General features: G+C 37.1%; 1 protein-coding gene across 4 annotated transcripts in view; it reads left to right on the top strand.

The window, feature by feature from the left end:
• Positions 1-26,003, top strand: part of NUDT6 (nudix hydrolase 6) — a 40,367-nt gene that overhangs the window by 1,469 nt on the left and 12,895 nt on the right. For 3 of the 4 annotated variants that reach the window (XM_517426.9, XM_063809833.1, XM_009448238.5), the window contains exons 2-4: positions 3,507-3,710; positions 8,589-8,644; positions 23,418-23,472. In XM_517426.9, coding sequence (XP_517426.2) covers positions 3,507-3,710; positions 8,589-8,644; positions 23,418-23,472 — 315 coding nt within the window. The remainder of the gene's footprint in view (positions 1-3,506; positions 3,711-8,588; positions 8,645-23,417; positions 23,473-26,003) is intronic. The other variant, XM_063809834.1, reaches the window with a different exon arrangement.

Raw genomic sequence — 26,003 nt, 5'->3', positions numbered from 1 at the left:
GACGGTGGTGGGTGGTTTCAGTCTTCAATAAGAAAACTTTTTACTGGCTTTCAACCTTGAGCCCAATGATAAGAAAGCTTGGATGGAGGAGCCTTCACTTTGGAAGAAGTCGATTTAGTGGTGCAGCAGTTTTTCAAACGGCCTCTGAGGGTTTTATAATCTAATTGAAGGCATAGCATGCAAATTCAACTATGGAAAAATCTCTCACACTGGAAACTCAAAATAATCTTTATCCTATTGAGCAATATGGCAAGAAGCATATCTGTAAATATAATTGAGCTAGTTATTTCAATGTTTACTCATCCTCATTCCCAGACTTCTTACCTCTTCACATTATTTTCTCTCCTACTTGCTAGTAATTGCTGACAAGCCCACTTAGACTGCAACAGTGTCACTAATAGGAGAATCAATCGTTTTATCTTCCAGTGTGTGGGTAGACACAGGTGTTGTACCCACTGATACTTATCAATGACCAAACAGGTGATCAAAGCACTACCCCAGTCAGCATGGCAAAGCAGAAAGCTGTGCGATTTGGAGGTGCACATTCTGGGTTTAAGTACCAGGTTCTGCCATGTGCTTAGCCAGGCATTAGGCAAATTGCCACCGAAAATATTTGCTTCTTAGCTTGCTTTTTGTGAATAACGCCAGCTCTAATTACTGGATAGATGCGTTGATCAAAGATGAAACTAATTTGTAAACTTAAGTACCAAATACTTGTTATATTTTTTCAATAAAACAAATTTTGTTGCACTTAATGGTAGATGTTTTAGGATCTTTATAAATAGTAATTAATCCTCCTAACAACCCTTTGAGGTAGATAGCATTATTATTCCTATTTTAAAGATGACAGTAGTGAGGCACAGAGAGAAAAATTTACTTGCCCTGGCTCTACACCTTTCTTACTGCACTATGCTACCTTGAAGAACTCCTGCTGGTTCTGTTGTTATAATTGAACAAAACTAACTGAATGGTAGTGCCTATAAAGGGAGACTATTTACACATGAAGTCCGCTATTCTTAGTCTTTATGGACTAAGAAGTCCATATTCTTGGTGGAATAAGAAGTCAACTATTCATATTCTTTTAGAACATGAACTATTGATGTTTTGTTACCAACAACTAAAGTTAGAGGGATAAACAGGCAATATGTTGTTAGCTTCACACATAACATATCTGCATCAGTAATGAAATAGCACTGGTTCTGGTCCCTGCTATGCCACTCACCAGCTATGTGACTTTAGGCAAGCCAGTCATTTCATTAGTACAAATTGAGCCCCAGTGCATAATGTAGGGTTACCCTGGAGGATTGCAAATGCATGGAATATTAAATAGGATTGGAAAAAATAGCTAATGGAAGAGATATCATTAGGTCATATGTAATAAGTTCTAATAAATTGTACAGACATAGTAGTCTTTAAATTCATAATGGTGAGCTCATGAGCAGTGGTTAGGAAAGACTGGTCAAAGATGTGGAATATGAGCTGGACTTTAAAGGATAGATATTAGCAATGGGTATGGGAGGTGAGGGAAGAAAAAGCAATAAAGCTTATTAGGGAAAAGAAGAAAGCAATTTAAAAATGATTCTAAGGTTTCAAGCATTGGTGCCAGAAATAAATAAGCTTATAAATGAAGCTAGTTTGGGGTGTAAGATTCAGTTTTGGCCAGGCGCGGTGGGTCACGCCTATAATCCCAGCACTTTGGGAGGCCGAGGCGGGCAGATCACGAGGTCAAGAGATCAAGACCATCCTGGCCAATATGATGAAACCCCGTCTTTACTAAAAATACAAAACTTAGCTGGGCATGGTGGCACACACCTGTAATTCCAGCTACTTGGGAGGCTGAGACAGGAGAATCGCTTGAACCTAGGAAGCAGAGGTTGCAGTGAGCCGAGATTGCACCATTGCACTCCAGCCTGGCGACAGAGCAAGACTCCGTCTCAACAACAACAACAAAAGATTCAGTTTTGAACACACTTTGTGAAGTCTGAAGTGGTAACCTTCAGGACAGGAAATGTCTGGGAGCAACTGGAGAACAGAAAGTTTAGTGTTCAGTGAGGTCAGGGCTGGGCAGCCATCCTCATGTATGTGTCAGCTGAAGCAGTGAGAGTGGATTCTCCAAGACACAGAGTGTAGATATAAAACAGCAAGCAAATAGCATTGCTTTTAGAAAGTAGCCTTTTAATTTGATTGGAAGGATTGCCTGGGAAGGAGCACATGTGAAATGTATGGAGTAATAGAAATGTTCTATAATGTTAAAGTGTGTTATGGGCATATGCATATGTCAAATCGCATGAAATGTACACTTAAGATTTGTACATTTCACTTTGTGTACTTTACCTCAATTTTTAAAAGATGTCATCAGACAAAGAGAGCAAGGTGAGAAGGACCTGATCCCATAATTCCACTGCATGCTAACTCAAATCAGGAAGTCTTTATTAAAGGCCCCATGTGCCTGTCACTCTGCTAGGCACACCAACTTTCAAAGAGGTAGAGAACATTGTCCTTAAAGAGAGGAGCTTCCTGCAGAGCTAGGGAAAAGAGAAGGGAAAGTTAATTAACTATTAGATATATAATCAACCCCCAAAGACAGACACACACACATGCGTGCATGCATGCACACACATGTGCACACACACACACGCTTTATAGCCTTATTATAAAGATTAAGTGAGATGATGGATGAAGAAAGTGATCTGAAAAGCTTTTCTAAAAACTCTAAATCTGAAGTATTTATTTCTTCACCCATAAACTTAAGATAGTAATACCTTTCATGGTTGTGCACTTAATGAGATAATATATATAAAGTGCTTGGAACTTAGTAAGTTTCAAATAGATATTAGCATCTTTTTCCCCTGGCTCAATCTTAAGTAGTAAAGAGAATTTAAAGAAGGCAAAGATAGAAAACCTATAATTATGTTCACCATGATATTATCTATAATAAGGAAAAATTAGAATTTTATTCCTATATGCTAGTAAAATGTGAAGTTTGATTTCTTCATATTTTTTTATTTTCAAAATTTCTACAACCAGCATACATTATTTAAAAACAAAGTTTAACTACCTTGAAATTTATACATTAAAAACATGATAACAGAACTCCTAAAGGAAGAAAAAAATAGAAGTCCATAATTGTCTTTAAGATTAAACCTAAGGATGTTAAAAGGAACAGCATTAAAATGGTATTTGATTCGGTTTAAATCCTTTTATTTGTCCACTCTAAAACTACAGAACATCTGTTACGTGCCAAGCATTGTCTTTGGTGGTATGGATATAAAGGTCAGCAGTGTAATGACTTTATTCTGAAGGAATTCAGTCTGATGGAAAAATCATATAAACAAGGTGGTTACTATAAAACATGGTACTTCCAGTGCCAGCGATGTGAACAAGACATTTGGGGACCTCTTTTGCTTAAAGATGGTTTCCTGGAGGAGGCGAAACCCTGAGGTGAGTTTTAATTTATTCCACTCGTCTCTTTGGAAATTATTTAGACTTTTTTCTTCTGCATTTAGCTGCAGTACAGCAATGGCGATCAGAAGGTAGAACAGCTGTATGGCTGCACATTCCCATCCTCCAAAGCCGATTTATTGCCCCTGCTGCTTCCCTGGGCTTCTGCTTTCACCACGCAGAATCGGATTCATCAACGTTGACTCTGTGGCTGAGAGAAGGGCCCAGCAGATTACCAGGATATGCTTCACATCAAGTAGGAGTTGCAGGTCAGTTTCAAACTCATGATGAGCAGAATTAACTTTTTAGACATTCACCCAATTGCTTGCTTGTTACAGCTAAGCAAATAGTTTATTCATGTGGAATGAGTTATTTGATTAAATGATTACGGTGGTTCCACCCTATCTGCACAGGATGTGTTCCAAGACCCCCAGTGGGCACCTGTAACCACAGATAGTACCAAACCCTATGTATATATACCATGTTTTTTCCTATCACACATATTTATGATAAAGTTTAACTTATAAGTTAGGCACAGTAAGAGATTAACAGTAACTAACAATAAATTAGAACAGTTATAAAAGTATAGTGTAATAAAAGTTATGTGAATGTGGTCTCTCTCAAAATATTGTTTTGTATTCACCCTTTTGTATTCACCTGCTCGATGAGGTGAAGTGAGGTGAATGACAGGCATTATGACCTAAATGGAAAATTCCAGAAAAAAACTCAAGTTTTAAATTGCATGCTGTTCTGAGTAATGTGATGAAATCTCTCACCATCCTGCTCTGTCCCACCAGGCCGTGAATCTTCCCCATGTCCAGTGTATCCATGATCTATAGGCTACCTATCCATTAGTTACTTAGTAGCCTTCCATGTTATCAGATCAGCTGTCCCGGTATCACAGTACTTGGATTCAAATAACCCTTATTTTCCTTATTAATGCCCCAAAGCACAAGAGTAGTGATGTAACACTTTGAGACTATGGTTGACCTTGTAATAACTGAAATCACAGAAAGCAAAACTGGACAAGGGGGACTACAGTATCTATTACATAGTGCTTTTAAATAGGACTATTACATAGTGCTTTTAAATAGATGAAGTTTGCCTCAATCAGTAGACAGACGCACAGAGAACAACTTTAGTGTTTAGTTTTCCAAAGGATATGCTTGAATATATTTTACACATATAATTAAACTTCACCACTCAAATAGTAGCACTGAATTGGGATCAGGGAATAAATTTATTGTAGAGTAAAACATGTTGGCACTAATTATGTAAATTTGTAAAGTAAATGATAACTTTTATGTTGAATTTCAGGTAAAGCAAACCAATTTTTCAATGATTTGAACATTACTTCTTAATAATATTTACATTATTGTGCCAAACAGTTGTTTAAAATCGTGTAATTTAAGTGTAGAGTAGAATTTTGAAGTGGCTGATTAGCTTCAGAGACATAGGAAAGTTGAGAGAAGACTTCCCTCAGAGTAAGACACAGATTCTCACATTGTAGATTGCATCAAAATCACCTGGAATCTTAAAACAGATTGCTGGGCCCTATCCCCAGAGTTTCTGATTCAGTAGGTCTGTGGTGGGACCTGAAAATTCAGGTGATCTTCCTGGCTGTTTCTGTTTTTGCTGCTGCTGCTGCTGCTGGTGGTGGTCTCAGTACTACCCTTTAAGGACCAAAATTCTTAGATTTCTAGAAAAACTATAATAGTAAGGGATCCTTATGACCCTAATAAATGAAAGCAATGAAGCATATTAGTTATTTAATTAATAATTTTATTTGCCTTTATATAATTTACTAGAGTTTTTAAGGTAGTTTGCTTTTCAAGGCTTTTCAAGGAGTTGTTCAAGAATGCCTAATGATGTCTTCTCTGTCCCTGTCTTACTTCCCTGTAGCAAGTAGACATTCAGAAACTCTCCGTTCAGCTCTATTTCAAAAGATTCTACTGAATAATTTAGTGACAGCCTCACACTTCAATGGAAAGTTATACAAATAATTATCATTCACGGGCACAGACTCTTAAGAGTTCCCAGTTATTACTACAGAATTGGTAATATATGCAAAAAGAGTATCCTATGAAGGACCTGTTGATAACTAAGTACTATATTGTATATTGTACATTATAGTTTAGAGTGTCAGAGCAGTTCAAAGAATAAGAGATGCAGAACTTGACCAATCTTGAACACTAACTAGGATTTGAAGCCACTGTTGGGGGTGTGGACAAGGTAATGTAAGAAATTGTTCTGGAAAGGTGCAGAGTTGTTTTTTGTTTTGCTTTTTTTTTTTTTTTTTTTGAGGCACGGTCTCACTTTGTCACCCAGGCTGGAATGCAGTGTCATGATCTGGGCTCATTCCGACCTCCACCTCTTTAGCTCAAGTGATCCTCCTGCCTTAGCCTCCCAAGTAGCTGGGACTACAGGCATGCGCCACCATGCCAGGCTAATTGTTGTATTTTTTGCAAAGATAGGGTTTCGTCATGTTGCCCAGGCTGGGGTGCAGAGTTTTTAGGTGGAAAGAAAAATAATTGGCATTTGTTATAAACTACCGAAGGCAGATGTGGCTGGAATAGCTTGAGCCATTGCTTTCTTTTGCTTTTCAAACTTAGCAAGCTTGTGTCTGACTCAGAGCCTTGACATCTACTGGCTCCTCTTCCTGCAGCATGCTTCTCCAGAACTTTCTTTATCTAGTTCTTTATAGCCGAAGTTTCTGCTCAAGTGTCTCCTTCTCAGAAAAGCCCCTGACCCTTCTGTCTAGAAGTGACTTCTCCCTGCACACTAGTGCCATCATTCCTTGTCCCTTTATCCAGCTCTATGTTTCTTTATGGCATTTATCACAGTCTGAAATTCTATTATATCATGTATGTAAATTAATTATATTGTATCACTTAATCTCCCCCACAATAATATAAACTCCATAAAGGCAGGTATTTTATCTGTCTTGGTCACCACAATATCCTCAAGCTAAAGACAGCGAGTGACATAAAGTAGATATTCAATATTTTTTTAATGAATGGGATGGAAATGTGAGTCTTCTGAGAGAGCAGTTTCAGTATTGTTGAGGGGCAGCATTGCACAGTGAGAAGAGTGTGCCTGCCTAGAATCCAGACAGACTGGCTATCAGTCCCAGTTCTACCAGTTAGAGCTATATGAAGCCAGACACTCATATCACTCACAGGATTATTGTGACTTATACCTGAGCTAATGTACGTTGAAGCACAGTGCCTAATCATAATAATAATTTTTATGTTGTGACCAGCAGAGGTCGCTCAAATTGTGCTTTAGTGGTGCTGGTTTTGTCTCTGATACTGTGCTCATGTTTACAGTGAATTCATTAGGGAGAAGTTCAATTTGAGTGACCACAAATTATTAAAATTTAAGAGTAAGTTTCCTTGGCATTTCTTTGGCAGTCTACCTCTTGTAAAGTCCAGTTAAATTATAGCTTACATTTTCTAATAGAAGCCAACATTAATGTTAATTATATCTCACTTGGTGATTTTCCTTCCTGCTTTAAAATAGTCAAGTGTGGTGTTTTCATTTCAATTGCATTTCAATTACTTTTCCCCATGTTACACATATTTATTCCTTCTCTATATTCTACATAGCATTTATCACCTTCTAATATTCTATATAATTTATTTTTTGTTTGTTTTGGCGCCTCCCCACACACATACCAGAATGTGAACCCCATAAGGATAGGGAGTTTCATTTGTGTTGTTCACCACTGTATCTGTAGCACCTAGAAAAGTGCCTGGCACATAGTAGGAGCTCAATTAATATGCACAGGATCTATGTACATTATATAGAGGAACTCAGTTAATACTGAAAGCATGGACAAATATGTAGAAAGTATCTTTTAAAAAATGTCATCCCACATTATTTAAATACAAGTAATGTTTAAATCATAACATCTAAAAGATCATAATAAAAATCACTAATACGTCATTTGTATTTTTGACCCAAGATTGCCCAAAGGGAAATATTTTTAAAAAGAAAGAGAGAACATGCAATGTGTATGATGAATGAATAAACAAAAAAAAAAATGAACTAGAACTTAAAACATATATAAAACAAAGAACTCTTCCAAAGCAGTATATTAGTAGATTATAAAGTTGTGTATATACATAATAAGAAAATTTAATTGGCTTCAGAAAGGTCTTGAAATGAATATTGAGATATTTGAGATTTGGATCATCAGGGGGCACAGCCTGTGTTGTATGCATAGTGATTCAAGGAATAAAAATGAGAAGTCAATTCATTTATTCAATAAATATTGTAAGCACATCTGTTGTCTGAATGTTTGTTCCCCCTAAAATTCATATGTTGAAACCTGATCCCCAATGTGATGGTATTAAGAGGTGGGGCCTTTGGGAGGTGACTAGATCATGAGGGCAGAGCTCCCATGAATGGGATTAGTGTCCTTATGAAAGAGGCCTACAGGAGCTTGTTTGCCCCTTTCACTATGTGAGGACAGGGCTAGAAGGCATCGTCTGTAAAGAATGAGCCCTTATCAGACACTGAATCTGCCAGCACCTTGATCTTGGACTTCCTAGCTTCTAGAACTGTGAGAAATAAGTTTGTTGTTTATAAACTATCCAGTCTGTGGTTATTTTGTTATAGCAGCCCAAATGGACTAAGACAGGCACTTGGTGTCTTCATGGATGAGGTGGTACAGCTTGACCATCCCCAATCTACAAATCTAAGATCCAAAATGCTGCAAAATCCAAAAGTATTTGAGCACTGGCATGATGCCACTAGTGGAAAATTCCATACCTGACCTCATGTGACAAGTCACAGTCAAAATGCAGTCAAAACTGTTTTCATGCACAATATTATTTAAAATATTGTATAAAATTGCCTTCAGGCTATGAGTATAAGGTATATATGAAACATAAATGAATTTCATGTTTAAACTTGGGTCCTATCCCCAGGATACCTCATTATGTATATGAAAATATTCCAAAATCCAGAAAAATCTAACACTTCTGCTCTCAAACATTTTAGATAAGGAATACTCAACCTGTATTTGAACCAAGGCTTCAAGTATGGGTAGAATTTTTATCACCACAGATAGAGAGTGTGGGAGGAGATTAAGGTAAATGAAATTAATATTTCTCAATTATCTTTTCTTTTTCCCCTAATAGGAGCTGTATTTGATGAAAGTACTAGAAAAATACTGGTTGTACAAGATCGAAATAAAGTAAGCTGCTTCTGTTTTATAAATTGCTTCCTAAATGTTTATTTCTTTCTAGAGAAGAATAAAATATAGAAATTTTAATATGCCTAAGGGGTTATAGAAAGGTATTTTAAAAATCATTTCTAAGCAGTTATGGATCACCTTAGATATTTATTTAAACCAAACTACTTATACAGACCTTGAAAATTTCCAGGTAACACTCAGTGTTACTATCTATTACTTTATGGCTAAAGGAAAATTATAAATGACTGTATTTAATTGGGAAGACAAGTCTGCTTTAATATATTACCAAGATATTCTTCCATTCATTCAGCATTCAATGAGTTTCTACTCTGTGCCAGGTGCTGAGAATATAAAAAGCAGTAAGACGATATACCTTATGCCCTGCAGCTTACTATTTATTTGGAAAGACAGTCATACAATAGATGACAGCAATTAACTTTGCCTGAAGAAGTCCCCAAAGACTTCTCAAAGGAGGTGAAATTTAAACTAGGTCTTGAAGAATGAGTAGGAGCTTTCCAGGTGCAGAAGAAAAAAAATAAAAAACAAACTGATAAAATTCGAATTGCTTGTACAAAGGCACAGAGCTCAGAAAGGGACTGACATAGTTTAGAAATAATGGTAAAAATTTCATTGTGGCCCAGAGTATGGACAGTGGTAAGATATTTGACTTGAGAGCTAGATTGGAAACAATGTGAAGAGGATTGGATACCAAGATAAGGAGTCTAGGTGACTAGAAGCAACAAATATTTCCCAGAGAAGTACCGTGATTAGGGATCAGATGTTTTCATGCTCAGGAGTCAGAAGTAAAAGTGAAAGAGAATAATGATTTTGATACTTTCTGAGACTTCAGCAAATATTAGTGGACATAGTCAAACATTTTTCCCCACCACATATGTTCTTAAAGTTTAAATTAAAGTTTGTAATGATAGCTGAAAGCAGTGTCACACATTTCTTGGAAATGCTATCTAAAACTATTCTTATGGCTCCAAGTAACTTTGAAGTTTTCATTAAGGCAGGATCTCTGATTCAAATTAAGCTTTTTGTCCTCAACAGAAATTTATAGAACACCTAAAGTAGTATTGTACCTAGCCCTCAATAAGTTTTATATTTGAATTGGGACATATATATGTAACGGTTATGACCAGAGAGTAGGAGGCATGATTGAGTGGTAAAAGTAGGGCCTAGTTATGAGAACCAGGCAGATGAGTTTAGACTTGACATGGAAACAGTAACTATTAAAAGATTTTGATTGTGATGACAAAATGATGAAGATGATATATGGACAAAATTAATCTAATAACAATATGCAAATTAGCCTGACAACAGTATGCCCAATGAGAGGGAGCTGATATAAACAAAATGGACTTGGGAGCCAGACTGACCAGAGTTCCAATCCCTTTGCCACTTCTACTTTGTAAAGTTGGCTTCAACCCAAAGTGGATATTATAACTCTCTCCAATATAGCAGACAGATGATATGCCCAAACATTTTTAACAAATACTGTATGTACAAGTAACATAAATTGATTAATTTCTTTTGTTATGTTTAAAACAAAACTATACTTTGGTATGTAGCAGTTACTTCTAAAGAGATACCATAAAAGGGTTTTACTGTCTTCTAAGTATATCCCTTTAATTATCTCTCTTTTCATTTAAAGAAGAAGTAGATCACCAGAATTTATTTAATCTTTCCTGGACTCATGTGAATGATGTTAATGAGACAAAACGGAATCAGCAGACCCGGGTCCCTAGGATTTGGCCATGCCATTAACTGTCTTTCTGACTCTGGGGACCTATGTTTCCCCATTTATAAAATTTAAGAGTTAGACTCAATGGTCAAACAAAATATTGTAATACTGTAATTCTATGTACCTTCCATGTACATAGCATAAATACTTATACAATATATGGATAAAATGTGATCTAAGCCACTTTGGTAGTATGGAAAGAAAAGGGTAAACCATGAAGGTTTTTTAAATAGCACACTGGGTTTCAGAAGTGATTTTGTCAAATAAAATTTCATTATGGACTTTAACAGAGGCTGAAAGACAGCCAGATAACATGATTGTGCCACTCCAAGCAGTCCTTCAGGGTTGGTTAATCTACCAAATAAGAATCTAGCCATGTTATTATTCACGTCATAAAACACAGAAATTCATAGAAAACAAACTTGGGTCTGATAATGTTAAAAACTGCATTGCAATCTGGAAAAAAAGGAGCTTTCCTGGCAGATATAGCTGAATTGTCTTACTCCAAACCTAGACAGCTTTATGTTTTTTGAGTAGATTTTTTGTTTCTTTATAAAACCTGCAAAGACAAGTGACTTAACAGGTTCAGCTTACAGAAATCAAACTCCCAGAGCAATCTGTACTTGAAATATGTAATTGAAAGGGAAATAATTGAGTTGGGCTATATTTTTAAAACAGGGTAATAGTGAAAACTATGTTTAATAAATTTGCCTGAATTCCAGGTAAACCACTAAAACTTTTATGGTTCTCTGTTAATCATGGTTGCACTTAATGCTTCTCTAGTTTTATTCATCTTAGTTTCAAATAAGTGAAAGTGTTTTCTGAAATGTTTCTTAGTGTTTTTCAACATAGTCAGAAAACAAAGGGAGATCCAGACCTAATGACAAAACAAATAAATAGGCGTCATCCCATTGTAGGGGAAAACTCAATCCACAGTGGCACTGTTTGCATCATTCTTTGGAATAACTGAGTTCATCCTGTAATGTTTACTTACAAAGATTCAAGTGGAGAGTTTTCCCTTTTTCCACTCTGAGTTTCTTTTGTATGGCCTTTACAGTCATTTGAAGGTCATACCTTTAGGCTTGGTGACTTTTGAGTAATTAACCCTAGATAGGTTCATGAATGGTTTATTTGGTGGCTCTTAGAACCTGTAGTCATCTCTAAAGAGAATTAAAAACCTTAATAAAGTGGTAGTACCAGCCTGTAGTGCACAGAAGGCTCTGTTCTGGCCTTTAGCCTCCTAAAAAGTCATAGCCAAACATTTGCTAATACTTATTCCTCTGTTATAGCACACATTCCTGATCCTAGTTTATGAGGTTTTCGGGGTAAAAAAAAATTTTAATTCTATCATGTTTTGCTCTGTCAGTAGAAATAAAACCAGATAATCAAATAATTTGTGATGACATAAAATACTTGCATGAAATAATTTCCATGAAATGTTTCTCATTTAATAATCATACTTATTATTATCTCCATTATTTTAGGACTGAGATTTAGAGAGGTTACAATAACTTATTCAACATTATGCAACTAGTTAATAGGCAGAATCAGAAGCCTATAGGGTAATCTTTTCACTAAACCTAGACTAAAAAAACAACATAGGCAGGAATGGTGGTGCGCACCTATAGTCCCAGCTACTTGGGAGGCTGTGGTGGAAGGATTATTTGAGCCTGGAAGGTCAAGGCTGCAGTGAGCCATGATCAAGCCACTGCACTCCAGCCTGGGTGACAGAGTAAGACCCTGTCTCAAGAAAAAAAAAAAAAGCTGGGATGGCGGGGAGATGATTAATTTAAGGAGATATAGAGTAATTATCAGTTCTTCTCAAAACCTAGGATGATGATCTATTTTTACAGTTTTTAGAAGACCCAAATAAAGACTGCAGACTGTAAGTAAGAAAGAAAGAAGTTTTTATTAAAAATCCTTTTGTTTTTTGCTCACTGAGATGGCTGAACTTTTCAGAGAACACATGATTCAGCAGTTGGTCCTTTAAAAGTTAACAAACTTTAATTGTTTTCCTTTACTCAGAGTTGTTTGGATTTTGAGTAAGATTAAGTCAGGGTAATAAGAGATTAATTTATAAATCAGAATGCCATTTTATTAATTCTGTTAATGGAAAAGTCAGACTCTGTAAAACATTTTTAAAAGGTTTATTTTGAACCAATGAATGACCTTGGTCTGGGAAATGCATCTCAAGAGGTTCTGCGAACGTGTGCCAGTGGGCAACTGAATTACAGTTTTGTTTAATAAGTTTGAGGGAGGCAGGAGTTACAAGCAGAGACATAAATCAATATGTGGATGGTATACATTTATTTCGCCTGAAAAGGCAGGATGTTTTGAAGAGGCAGGATGTTTAAAGAGGGGGCTTACAGGCTATAGGTAGATTCACAGATTCTCTAATTTACAATTGATTAAGGAAGTGAAGCTTTGTCTAAAAATTTAGAGTCAGCAGAAAGAATGTTTTAAGTTAAAATAAAGAAGTCTGTCAACCAATATTACACTGGGTCAGAGTGACCTGCAGGGTTGTGTGACTTAACACTTGTCTGGCATGGCTTTAGATCCTGTTTATAATTTGGTATCTTATTGTCACAAAGAGTCCATTTTGTTACCTTATGTTAACATAATAATGGTCAGTTGTGACTAAACTCCAAAAAGGAAGGGGTATAATGAGGTGTGTCCAACCTCCCTACACATCATGGCTGGGGATTTAGTTTATAAGATTTTTTTGGGGTCCCCTTGGTCAAGAGGGGGTTCATTCAGTTGGTAGGGGTTTAGGATTTTATTTTTAGTTTACAATTCACAGTAGGAGGAAAGGATCCAGGCTTTTTGTTAGTAGAAATGAATTGGAGAGATATTCCCAAATATGATATATGCTGCTTCCAAAATGTAAAAAAGTATTGCTCCAAGTGCTGTGAGTGGGGATAGTTGCAAGGTGCACCAAATCGCCTATACCTTAGAGATCTACAGATTACTGTTACCAGAAGGGGGTCCTGATCCAGACCCCAAGATAGGATTCTTGGATCTCACACAAGAAAGAATTTGGGTGAATCCGTAAAGTGAAAGCAAGTTTTATTAAGAAAGTAAAGGGGCCGGGCGCAGTGGCTCATGCCTGTAATCCCTGCACTTTGGGAGGCCGAGGCGGGCAGATCACGAGGTCAGGAGATCGAGACCATCCTGGCTAACACATGAAACCCTGTCTCTACTAAAAATACAAAAAATTTGCCGGGCGTGGTGGTGGGCGCCTATAGTTCCCACCACTCAGGAAGCTGAGGCAGGAGAATGGCATGAACCCGGGAGGTGGAGGTTGCAGTGAGCCAAGATCGCGCCACTGCACTCCAGCCTGGGTGACTGAGCGAAACTCTGTCTCAGAAAAAAAAAAAAAAAGAAAGTAAAGGAATAGGCCAGGTGCGGTGGCTGGTGCCTGTAATCTCAGCACTTTGGGAGGCTGAGGCAGGTGGATCACTTGAGGCCAGGAGTTTGAGACCAGCCTGGCTAACATGGTGAAACCCCATCTCTACTTTAAAAAAACACAAAAATTAGCAGGGCATGGTGGCGCATGCCTGTAATCCCAGCTACTCGGGAGGCTGAGGCAGGAGAATCACTAGAACCCAGGAGGCGGACGTTGCCGAAACCTGAGATCATGCCACTGCCCTCCAGCCAGGGCGACAGAGTGAGACTCGTCTCCAAAAAAAAAAAAAAAAAAAAGAAAGAAAGAAAAGGAATAAACAATGGCTACTCCATATGCAGAGCAGTGGCTTGGGCTTCTCCACTAAGGATACTTAGAGTTATTTCTTGAGTACTTGCTAAACAAGTGTTGGCTTATTCATGAGTTTTCCAGGAAAGGGGCAGGCAATTCCCGGAACTGAGGGTTCCTCCCCGTTTTAGACCAAATAGGGTAACTTCCTGATATTATCATGGCATTTGTCAACTGTCATGGTGGGAGTGTCTTTTAGCATGCTAATGCACTATAATTAGCATATAATGAGCAGTAAGGATGACCAGAGGTCACTTTCATCCCCATCTTGGTTTTGGTGGGTTTTGGCTGGCTTCTTTACTGCAACCTGTTTTATCAGCAAGGTCTTTATGACCTGTGTCTTGTGTGGCCTCCTATTTCATCCTGTGACTTAGAATGCCTAACCTCCTGGTAATGCAGCCCAGCAGGTCTCAGCCTTATTTTACCTAGCCTCTTTACAAGATGGGGTCACTCTGATTTAAACACCTCTGACAACTATACTTCTAAACACTTAATAGGGGCATCTCCTATCCTCTAGCACCTAGATGTCTTACTAGGACATCTAGAATACGTGACACTTCCTACTTTCCAGGTCCAGTCAGCATGCTGGCATCAATAGAGTTGGGTAGTGATAAGCCCTGGCATATAGTAACATAGCAGCTACTAAGATTCTTACATATGGAAAGGAATGAGGTACAGATGGAAACAGAAGTATTGAGTCGTTTGGTAGCCATGGCACTTTAAAAGTACGTAATAATAATTATATAGCTTTGGAGATGGCTAGCTTTTGTTAACTTGTTTAGATGCCTTGGCAAAATAAAAATGACAAGCTCAAGTCAGCCTGTCAATTCAAGGCACAATATGAATACCCCAAGACCTCCATGGCACCATTTAAAGAGACCCCCATATTCTACAGCCACAAAGGCAATATTGAAAATCAGGCCTAGATCCAACTGTAAGAATATCAGAGCTGCAAAGGAGACTGAATAGAGTTTGACAAGTGTCCTATGTCAAAGCCAATCCCCTAACAGGAAAAGAGTGGGGATCCTGCGACCCTGAGTGAATGGACATAAGAATTTTGAATTTCAAATTATCTTGAACCCTCTGAGCCAGTAGAAGCAGCACCCTTCTTCTGGCTACAGAAAACAGCCTCCCCTTGCCTGAGGGCTCTGCAAAAGATAGAGTATTTAATAATATTAGGACAGTGTACTTAAAATCAGAAATAGTCTGGAATATTCAGGATGGCAACCAGAACTGATGACCTCTTAGGAGTCATCAGTGCACAAGGAATCAGATGCACAAGAAATCCTTGTGCATCTTTACTGACTAGCCTGCAGTCTTAGCCTCCAAATATTTGTTAAAGGATTTGAAGAAACTGTGGAAGCCAGGAAACCATTTGTCATAGATGTGTTAGGCACTGAGTGACTTATCAGAGAATACCTGAATGAGAGATGACCTCTCGAAGTCCTAGTTCTGTCTGTGACTCATGGGTGGGAATATGGGCATAGCACTCCTAAAATTTCCTATGTGGAAAAGACCACTTTTATGTTGGCAGAGGTAAAGTATAACAGCACATAGAGGGGTAAGCAAATAATGGGACTGTCTCTGTGTAACATGTATACACACAGGCATACATATGAATGATCATCCTCATTCGCATTCAAATAACAAAAGATCCAAATGTAAAAAGAACCTACTGAGTAAAATATGCTATGATCTAAAACCCTGGAAGATGCAACTTTAATGTTATAGTGTGACAAAACTACTGAGAAAATCAACTTAATGTAAGACATTAAGAAACTTGATTTTATTAATAATACCATTTAGCATATAGTGAATGTTTAACCTGTGCTTCACACTATCATATTGAGGGGTGAAGCCAGCTGGACTTCCCAGATCGAGTGGGGACTTGGAGACCTTTTCTGCCTAGCTAGAAGATTCTAAACGCGCCAATCAGCACTCTGTAAAATGGACCAATCACTGCTCTGTAAAATGGACCAATCAGCAGGACATGGGCGGGGACAAATAAGGGAATAAAAGCTGGCCACTTCAGCCAGCAGTGGCAACCCGCTGGGGTCCCCTTCCATGCTGTGGAAACTTTGTTCTTTGGCTCTTCATAATAAATCTTGCTGCTGCTCGCTCTTTGGGTCTGTGCCACCTTTAAGAGCTGTTAACACTCACCACGAAGGTCCGCGGCTTCATTCTTGAAGTCAGGGAGACCAAGAACCCACTGGAAGGAACCAACTCCAGACACACTATGTGCTGTATATTAATTACCTACTTTAATCATCATAGCAACCTGTCCTAATTTCACAGACTGGGAAAGTCAACCAAAAAGGTTAAGTCATAAAGTAGGTGAGGAAGAGGCGAGGCACGGTGGCTCACGCCTGTAATCCCAGCACTTTGGGAGGCCGAGGCAGGCAGATCACGAGGTCAAGAGTTCAAGACCAGCCTGGCCAACATGATAAAACCCCTTCTCTACAAAAATTAGCTGGGCATGGTGGTATGCGCCTGTAATCCAAGCTACTTGGAAGGCTGAGGCAGGAGAATCGCTTGAACCTGGGAGACAGGTTGCAGTGAGCCAAGATCATGCCATTGCACTCCAGCCTAGCCGACAGAGCAAGACTCTGTCTAAAAAAAAAAAAAAGTATAGAAAGTAGGTGGGGAAGAAAACTTTTCATCTACCAACTTAGAACTGGGTGGAGGGGATGGTGCTACAAATTAACTGACAACAGATAGATTAACAGGAGAAAAGTTTAAGAGTACTCTATAAGGAATGCCTTGGCCAGGGGTAAGGGTTTATATACTGTATAGTATATCATCTTAATAAAAGGGGATACAGGGGTATAGGACTTCTAGTGAAAACATGCAGGCATAGTAGCTTCTGACAAAATTTTGTTATGCAATTTCTCATCTAGGTGCTAATGGTCAGTCTCCTTCCTGGCTGAAAGCTTCCCCAACCCCCTCAATCCCCCACTCCTACTCAGGGGATTAATGGCAGCTTCATTCTCAGAAAGCTTTGCCTTTAGTCAGATAAGGGAAGCTCAGAAATGCTTCTTTCTGCATCTGCTGTATCTTAAATATCTTCAGTTTAGAGTCATCATTATGCCATTCTGGTGGGTTGTGGGTCCCTTCATGTGGGACCATGCACAGTTAAAACTCAAACCTCTTGCTGTTCAGCTGGTGCTGGTTTATCTGGACCCATATCTCTGAGAATGAGGCATCAGCTTGCTGGTGTCTCTTGGGAAGGGGATGCAAAATGAAGCTTCTTTTACAAATGTTAGGAAAACTTCAAACTGGATTCTGCTGATACTATGGGAAGGAAATGCTGCTGCTAGAGTGAAGCAGCCTTGAAGCAGTGATACTCACAGGAACCACGAGCACACAGAAGGCCCACAGTAAGGAGCTAGTCCCTTCCTCCTCCAGCCTTGCAGTCTAATGGTGGAGCATAAAAGGGAGTCAGCTGGCAAAGCAGAAACTGGTTAGCAGAATCCCAGCTCCAGCATCACTAAGCAAGTACAGAAGGGTAGATTCGGAGCTGAGAGACAATAACAGCATCAACTTATTAAAAATGCAAATTCTCAGGCCCCACCCCAGATCTGTGGAATCTGAAGCTCTAGAGGATTAAAGCCCAGCAATTCTGTGTTTACAAGCCCTCCAGGTGATTCTGATGTAAAGTTTGAGAACCACTAAACTAGCAAGCACATTGAGCTTCCTGGCTCTGCTGATTTTCAAACCTGCTAATAATTGGTCCTTTAAGACCAAGAAAGTGATGCTTTTCAGAATCTAGTCATGTTCCCCCTACACTTTTAGGCAGTTGGTACTGGTAGAAGCTAAAGAAGTTCAAATTATATAAGACAGTTTATTTGTGGATTAAGTAGGAATGACACTCCTAAGTAGGGTTTTGATTTTTTTAAGTTATAAACAGAGATCCATCAAAGAGAGCAAAAAAATATGAAAATTAACAATTAACATATAGTTCAATGTTGTAATAAAAATAAGAGGAATAATTTAATTTCTGTAAATATTTGGTGTTAGGTGATATTTCAATATAACTGATAGCTATTAATGATATGTAATTTATATTTAATGTTTAATAAATTAGATGTAGATTATATATACTTATTTACTTATTATAAACAACTAATTGGCATTCTTTTCAGATATCCAAGCCAGTTGCTCTCCTTTCTTTATGTACCTCACTCTCCCCAGGCATTAATGTCAAGTGTTTTTTGCAGAGGAAAATTTAACCCTCAACACGAGCATATGCACAAATTCAAACACATATCTAAATTGACATTTACATGTCCTTTCTCTTTCCCTACACACATATTCCAGTCCTTCATCCCTACCCCAATATTTTAGGTAATAAAAGACCTAACAGTGACTTAAACCCATAAACTGGGTGTTCAAGAGTTAAGGGTAGGGACCCATTAATTCATTCACTGAATATTACTGAGTTCTTATACATACTCTGCTGTATACACTGTTCTAAGCACTAGGTACACATCAGTGAACAAAGTAAAGTTTCTACATAGGGAGCTTACATTCAAATGCATAAGATACAAATAATAAAATGAATGAATATTATATAAGGTGGAGATGTGTTATTAAGAAAAATACATGGTGCACTAAGCACTAGGTATACATCAGTGAACAGATGTATAGTTTCCACATATGGAGTTAAGCAAAGTTTCTACATATGGAGCTTACATTCAAATGTGTAAGATACAAATAATAAAATGAATAAATGTTATGTAAGGTGGAGATAAGTGTTATTAAGAAAAACACATGGTGCCAAGATAAAAAGAATGACTGGGTTTGCATGTACATTACGTTCGGTATGCCCAATATACATTAACTTCTTTATGCTTGCCATATACATTAACTTCTGTATGCCCAACACCTAGCAAGCAATAAATTTCTATTGAATGAATGAACAAACTTATGAGACACTCTGTGGTAGCTTCTGTCTCATTGGTAACAGTGATAATATTGTATCTAGTGAGATGTATCTAAATACAGTAGGTCTGAATTATAAAAGGCGATAGGATTATTAAAGACTAGAACAATGAAAAATAAAAGATAACCAAATTCCTGGCATCTGACCAAGTTGGAGTAAAGACAGAACAAGAGGGTCACATATATATGAGAACCAAAGGGAAAAGGCTAGCAGGTCTGTGCCCTTGCTCTGAGTTCTGGAGATATGGCTGAAAGAAATTAGTAGTCTTTTAAGGGTTGTGTTTATACAAACTTCTGGTTAGGATTTCAGTAGCCATGCCTAGGGAAGGTCTTAAAATGAATCCTCTGCTTAGGAAAGCAGATGTCTGTGGAACGGGGAAAACAGAAAAAGAATCAGAAAATGAATCATTCCTTTCACCCATTCTAGAAACCCTCAAATAAACGAGTTTATCTTCAGGATAAGTTTTCAAAGAAATAGTGGTTTTAAACTTGAACATGCTTTAACAGAGCAAGTATCTTACATTCTGTTAATATCTCTAAAAAATGCATCAGAAAATTTACCCTTTCTTAGTAGCCAAAATGATTATTTCTTGGGCTAGCAATTTCTAACAGTGGGGAAGGAAGGATTGCAGAGTGATAAATGAGACCACCCTTACATCATCCACACTGTCTTCTGTTTTCCATTTACTGCTACACACACACAAAGAACATCAGACTTGTAATTGGCAAATGTATAGGAAAATTGTCATACCATTCACCATTCCAAAATATGATGGAACTAATCTAAATATGGTTTAAAATCACATATTTTTATAAGTTAAAAGGATACTATACCTTTTGTAGTATGTGAAAATCAGATATGCTTTAATATGGTTAAAATCACATATTTGTATAAGTTAAAAGGTTACTATACCTTTTGTAGTATGTGAAAATCAGATATGCTTAAAGGAACTAGACCTCACCAACTCAAAGCAGGGAGGGGTCATATATGTGAATGTTGAGTAGCATCCAACAAAGCAGCTAAGCACAAGAGCATTTTAGAATATTTCTTTCACAAGAGAGTGGAAAGTTCCTTTTTTAAGATTAGGAAAAAAAAGGATCATGGAATTTTACACTTGAGGCATAGAGATATCATCTTCTTTTATAGGAAGGGAGAACAAAGATGAAAAACATAATCTCATAGGCTACATTTTCAAAACCAATCCTCAGTAATTTTTTTGCCATAAAACAATATACTGGAAAGAAAGAATAATAAAAGATCACTAGCTAAGAAATAAATTCCATGCCAATCAGAACATTCTAGATGGGGAAATCACAAGCAACAGATAGATACAAAGACATTTGGCACTAAACTGTAGTCCACATTCGTGAGCCCTGGAAAAGTGTAAGTCTAAGACACAGAATCTAATTGGATTTACATAGAATGTTCCAATTAGGTCCCAGGAAGAGATTAAAAGGTATATGAAAAAGCAGTGGACAGTCACTAAGGATTAGTGAGAAAATATCAAATCAACTTTTACAATTTCTTAAAAGATGGTTAGAACCAGCCTGCCTGGATTTTAACACTGAGTTTATCACATACTAGATGTGTGACCCCAGTCAAGTGTTTCATCACCTCTAAAGTGGGAACAAATTATAGCCTCTCATGGGAGTATTGTGAAGTTTAAATGTGCATAATTCTTATACAAATATTTAGCATAGCATAGGAGATTGGTCAGGGTGGTGGGAAAAATTGTAGAAAGATGCAAACCTTCTTGGAAGGCTGGAAGGTTTACAAAAGCTTCGGAAAAGGATTTGGCTGAAGGCAGCCAGATTCTCTTATCTGGTGCCTGAAAGCTTAGTTTAGGTAACATGGGGATGTAAAGAACCTGATCTAGGTAAGTTAACCGTTGGCGCACAGGACTACTCTCTCTGGGGCAGTGGTGGTGGGGGTGGGGGGGAGGTGGTGGGGGTGCATGACCATGTTAATTACCCACAACTGTGTTGACTCAAGGCCTTTGTCATTAAATCTGTACTGAGTAAATGCCCGCAGCACTGGCTTGTCAGGGCCGTGGCTACTGCAACTCTTTCTATGAGTGGCCCAGTCCCCAGCCTGCTCTTTCATTGGATATCTGTGATCTGTGCCTGAGTGCATTTTTTCATCCGTCATTCAGTCAGAGACTGTGGGTCAGACCTGGCATAGCATCTGGGGTCTCACTCTGTTGCCCAGGCTGGAGTGCGGTGGCACAATAACTCACTGCAGCCTTGAACTCCAAGGCTCAAGTGATCTTCCCATCTCAGTCTCCCAAAGTGCTGGGATTACAGACGTGAGGCACTGTGCCCAGCATTAGTATTTTAATGTTGTTGTTATATTGCCAAACACAGCTAATGGGAATTGTTTGATATAAAGAAAAAAAAGTGGGAAGACATGCTCATCTCACTACTGATCATATCTAGGACATTAACTAGATTTTTCACAAACCACATAGCTTAGGCCTGTCTACTGCTTAAGACTATACTCAGGCTCAAGCTTTTTAAGGGGAGAAGTAAGCATTTTAAAAACCTAAGTGGTGCCATAAAATGTCACAAAATACTTACCAGCATAAATATACCTAATATTTCCATATAAAAGGTTTATGAAATAGTCAAAATCAAATTTGTGTGAGCTGTTTTCAATCCTTATGTCTAGCATTTTCCCCCTTCTAATAAGTTCATCTCCAGATTTAATTAACAATCTCTAATCATTTATGGTCAAAGATTTTTAAAGTTGACTTTTATTGTTTTTAGGAAACATTTGTCTGCTCCATTATAACTTTTCTTTTGTTAGAAACAGAACTTGCAGGCTGGTTATGGTAGCTGACACCTGCAACCCCAGCACTTTGGGAAGCCCAGGTGGGAGGATAGCCTGACCCTCAGGAGTTCAAGACCAGCCTGGGCAACACGGTGAAACCTCATCTCTAAAAAAAAAAAAAAAAAAAAAAAAAAAAAAAATTAGGTGTGGTGGTGCACACCTGTAGTCCCAACTATTCAGGAGGCTGAGGTGGGAGGATCACCTGAGCCCAGGCAGGTCAAGACTGCAGTGAGCTCTGATGGTGCCATTGCACTCCAGGCTGGCCAGCAGAATGAGACCCTGTCTCAAAAAGTAAATGGAATTTATGGTGGTAAAGTTCAACATCTTGTCAGACAAAGACTGCATAGTTTCTGGAGAAATAAACCTTCTGGGAATATTTCCAAATGGAATCTAGAAGACAGTGCATTGATATAGAGGTATATTTACAGATATATTTCTACATTAATAAAGTAAAGCATAATATCCTTTATAAATTAATGTCAAGCCTAGCCCAGACACTGAAAGCCTGAATTCTGTACCCACATAATCAACAGTCTATGGAAACTCTGGGAACCATGCCACTGGTCTCCAACCTAGCATAGTTGAGAAATGACACATTCTTTTAAGAAGCATTCATCCAGGAAATGAGTGTGTCACAAAGCAAACCAGTAAAAGGACCATAACTTATTTTATGAATGAAGAGTATAGGGTACTAGCCAAAGGTACAGCTCCCTTATGAGTATGTTATAATTTATCATTCTTTTCTTTTATCACGTGATGGATAGATAGAACTCTAACAGGAAAAAAAGTAATCATGTCAGCCATAAGAATATTGTCCATGTCATCTCATAATTGTTTTTCATCCATTTTTCTATATTTATCCCTATTCCAAGATCAGATCTTTCCACCTGCCCCTCCCCAACAAAAAAAAGAAAAAAGAATTCATAGACAAGAAGACACAAAGAAATGGGAGACAAGAAAACACAAACTAATCAATTTTATTCATACTACTCATGAAAAGCAATTACATTTTTACATAAAATCATTAACACATACAATAGAAATAATAAGAGTAATACATCTGATTAGAAATACAATATAGGAAATAGATTTTAAAATAGCATATTTTAGTGATGAAATTTATATTTTCTACTTATTTATAGCAGCATCTGTAAGATTCTTCTATCTGTTCATAGTTAACTAGCAGCAAAATATTTTAAATTACAGAAATTCAGTAGATGTTTCCCTCCAATGTTTCATTCATACAGAATGTATCACGTTAACCAAACAAAACCACTTATATTTCCTGAAGAGAAAAGGTGGGAAAAGATTTCATCAGTTACCAGCTCCCCCAAAAAAAGAAGAAACGAGGGAGAAAGGATGGAAGCTAGAAAAATTTTGCATGCAATTACTAAAAAATATATTCTCAACCACTTTGACCAATTATAGGTGGATTTTGTGAAATCTACATATGTGTGTGTTAGTGAAAGTTATGTTAACTTTATTTTCTGACTTTATACTGCAGTTGAAAAATATGTGGAAGTTTCCAGGAGGCCTGTCAGAGCCTGAAGAAGATATTGGTGTGTATCTTTTATATTTTTAATTGGCTTAAAAATGTTGAGGAAATTAATGTGTTTACTTTCTTGCTTTAGAGCTAAGAATAAAAATTTAAATTTTCTAATTTGTTCCGACTGAGTCTGAACATTTCAGAAATTACCTCAGAGCTGATATAATTAGCAGCATAATTTCTAATATTACAGTTTATTCCATTAGTAGAAATAATATCATTAGGAACATACCACCTATTCTTCTGTTTATGACTGCTTCTGGATTAATCTGTCTGAAAAGGAGAAGCTTTGGATATACATCAGTAAAGTTTAGCATTAAAGGTTATTTTGGATACGACTAATATTGTTGTTGGAATTAAACTATGAGAAAACAAATTCCTGACCATTCCATCACAGAGGATGAATAGTAGCCTTTAAATGAACTTTGCAATAAATATAATAAAGTCAGTTATAAAGCAGTGATTATATAATTCTTCACTTTATGAAAATTGTATCTACTATTTATTTTTAATAGTCAGGAAGTCAAAACATAGTAAAATGTCATATAAGAAAGTCTCGACTGAGAAATAATCCCCTAACACAACTTACTGAGCTCAGTATTTAAGACAAGGAAATATAAAAGAAGCTAAGAATTATTTATGTCACTGATTTACAGGAAATGGAAAAATAGAAACCAAATTTTCCTACCTATTCCTTAAACTATTGGATCAAATTCAATGTGTATCATAACAAATCAATGTATTTGTTTGATACCAATATTATTTCTCCATGACCTTTTCCTTAATATGCATGTCCCCTATTCTATTTAGCCAACAATGATATTAAGGCAATTTTCTAAATTGTCTTTAAATATTTTATTTAAAAATGTCCATGTACTTAAAGCTTGATTTTTAAAACTTTTACACAAATCAAAATACCATACATACATTATATAGCCAACTCGTAACAATCCATCGGAAAATGGATTGCATTAAGATATATCTCTAGCCAATCTTGGTTTCAGGTACTTATTGACCTTTTGCTTAGTTTATGCTTATTCTTCTGTTGATATAAAAGATGATTTTGTAGTGGTGTGAATGCTGAAAGAGAAGGCCATTTGTTCTACAGCCTAATTTTCTCACACTATCCACTGGTGCCACGTGAGAGCAGAGCATGTGAGCTAATTAAGCTTATGTTTTGCATCCTTACCCAATCTATATTGGGCAAAAAGCAGTCTGCAGGTTTGCAAGGCTTCCTCTCTCCTGCATCTTGCCTTTTCAAATGAATTGATTTTTTTCATGTGAACTCTTATGGGTCCTCTGAATTTCAGCTGTACTTATTTGTAGATGTAATTGAAGAAACACACATTTCCAAGCCAAATATGTATAATTTCAGGCCTAAGTATACTCCAGAATCCTTCTTAAAGTCCAGATAATTAAAAATTCACTTTTTTTCTTTAAAAAAAAAAAGTGTTTGTGGTTGTCACAACAACTCACCTATCCAGAGATCATATATGCCTCAGTCATGTGGAATTAAGAAGAAAAAAACTGCCGTTGGCATTAGCCATACTTCCTAAGCTTAGTATAAATTAAAGCTTTGCCTGAAGATTCATAAAACCCTGAAAGCAGCTAGAAATGAAAACTGACAGTAGAGGTCTGAAAGACTATGTCGATATGAAGGCATTTCTAACTCAACATAAAACAAAAGATATTCTTAATGATGAAGCTGAATCATCTAAGAATTACTGAAATTATTTAAACTCTGTATTTAGGAAAACATGCAATGTACTTTAGGAATACTGCCATCACAAACAGTTAAACATTTATATTGGCTCAAACAGTAAACCCTAGTTAACTGCAAAACACATTTGTTTGAACTCCTTCATTCTTTCATAATACTAGGTAAATGAAGAATTGTTATCCATAGTGTTTTTTAAAAATCAAGAGGGTCATATAGAAAATAGAATGCAATCCTCAAGGCTTTTGTATAAAATAATACCCTAAGAGTATAAAGGTATCCACAAGATTAAAATTGACAAACTGCCTTCTTAAAAAATCGTATTACCACTGGCAGGAAGAGTATCTGCTGCATTAGCCAGCGAACTATAAAGCAGCTGAGCCTTATCAGAGATCATCAGTGCACTAGAGTCAGAGGGAAACACTAGGAAAACCCACATTCTGCAGATTATTTCCCATTATATTTTATTTCAATCTAATTCTATTATTAAATATAACAAAATAGAAATAACAAATATAAACTCCATTTCATTATTGTCCTGTAACTAAACAAAACAATACAACATATTTAAACATATCTCTTCATCAGCAAAAATAAAAACAAAACCTCTTAGTTTTTCCTATGTTCTTCAAACCTATAAAACAGCAAATGTTATTTCAGTTTGGCTTACAGTATATTAAAATAATAAAAAATACAACAGAATAAAGCGCACTATCTTGATTAAAAATTTCAATTCATCTTGAAATCCTTGGGGAAGAAATATCCATCTTGAGGTGGAAGGGTCTCCCGCATACTCTGGAGACAAAAGCACTTATTTGCCCATTCAA

The sequence above is a fragment of the Pan troglodytes genome, chromosome 3, assembly GCF_028858775.2.
Source record: "Pan troglodytes isolate AG18354 chromosome 3, NHGRI_mPanTro3-v2.0_pri, whole genome shotgun sequence".
In the NCBI taxonomy this organism is placed as follows: Eukaryota; Metazoa; Chordata; class Mammalia; order Primates; family Hominidae; genus Pan; species Pan troglodytes.
Note: the sequence above shows the minus strand (reverse complement) of the source record. Positions and strands in the feature narration are given on the sequence as shown.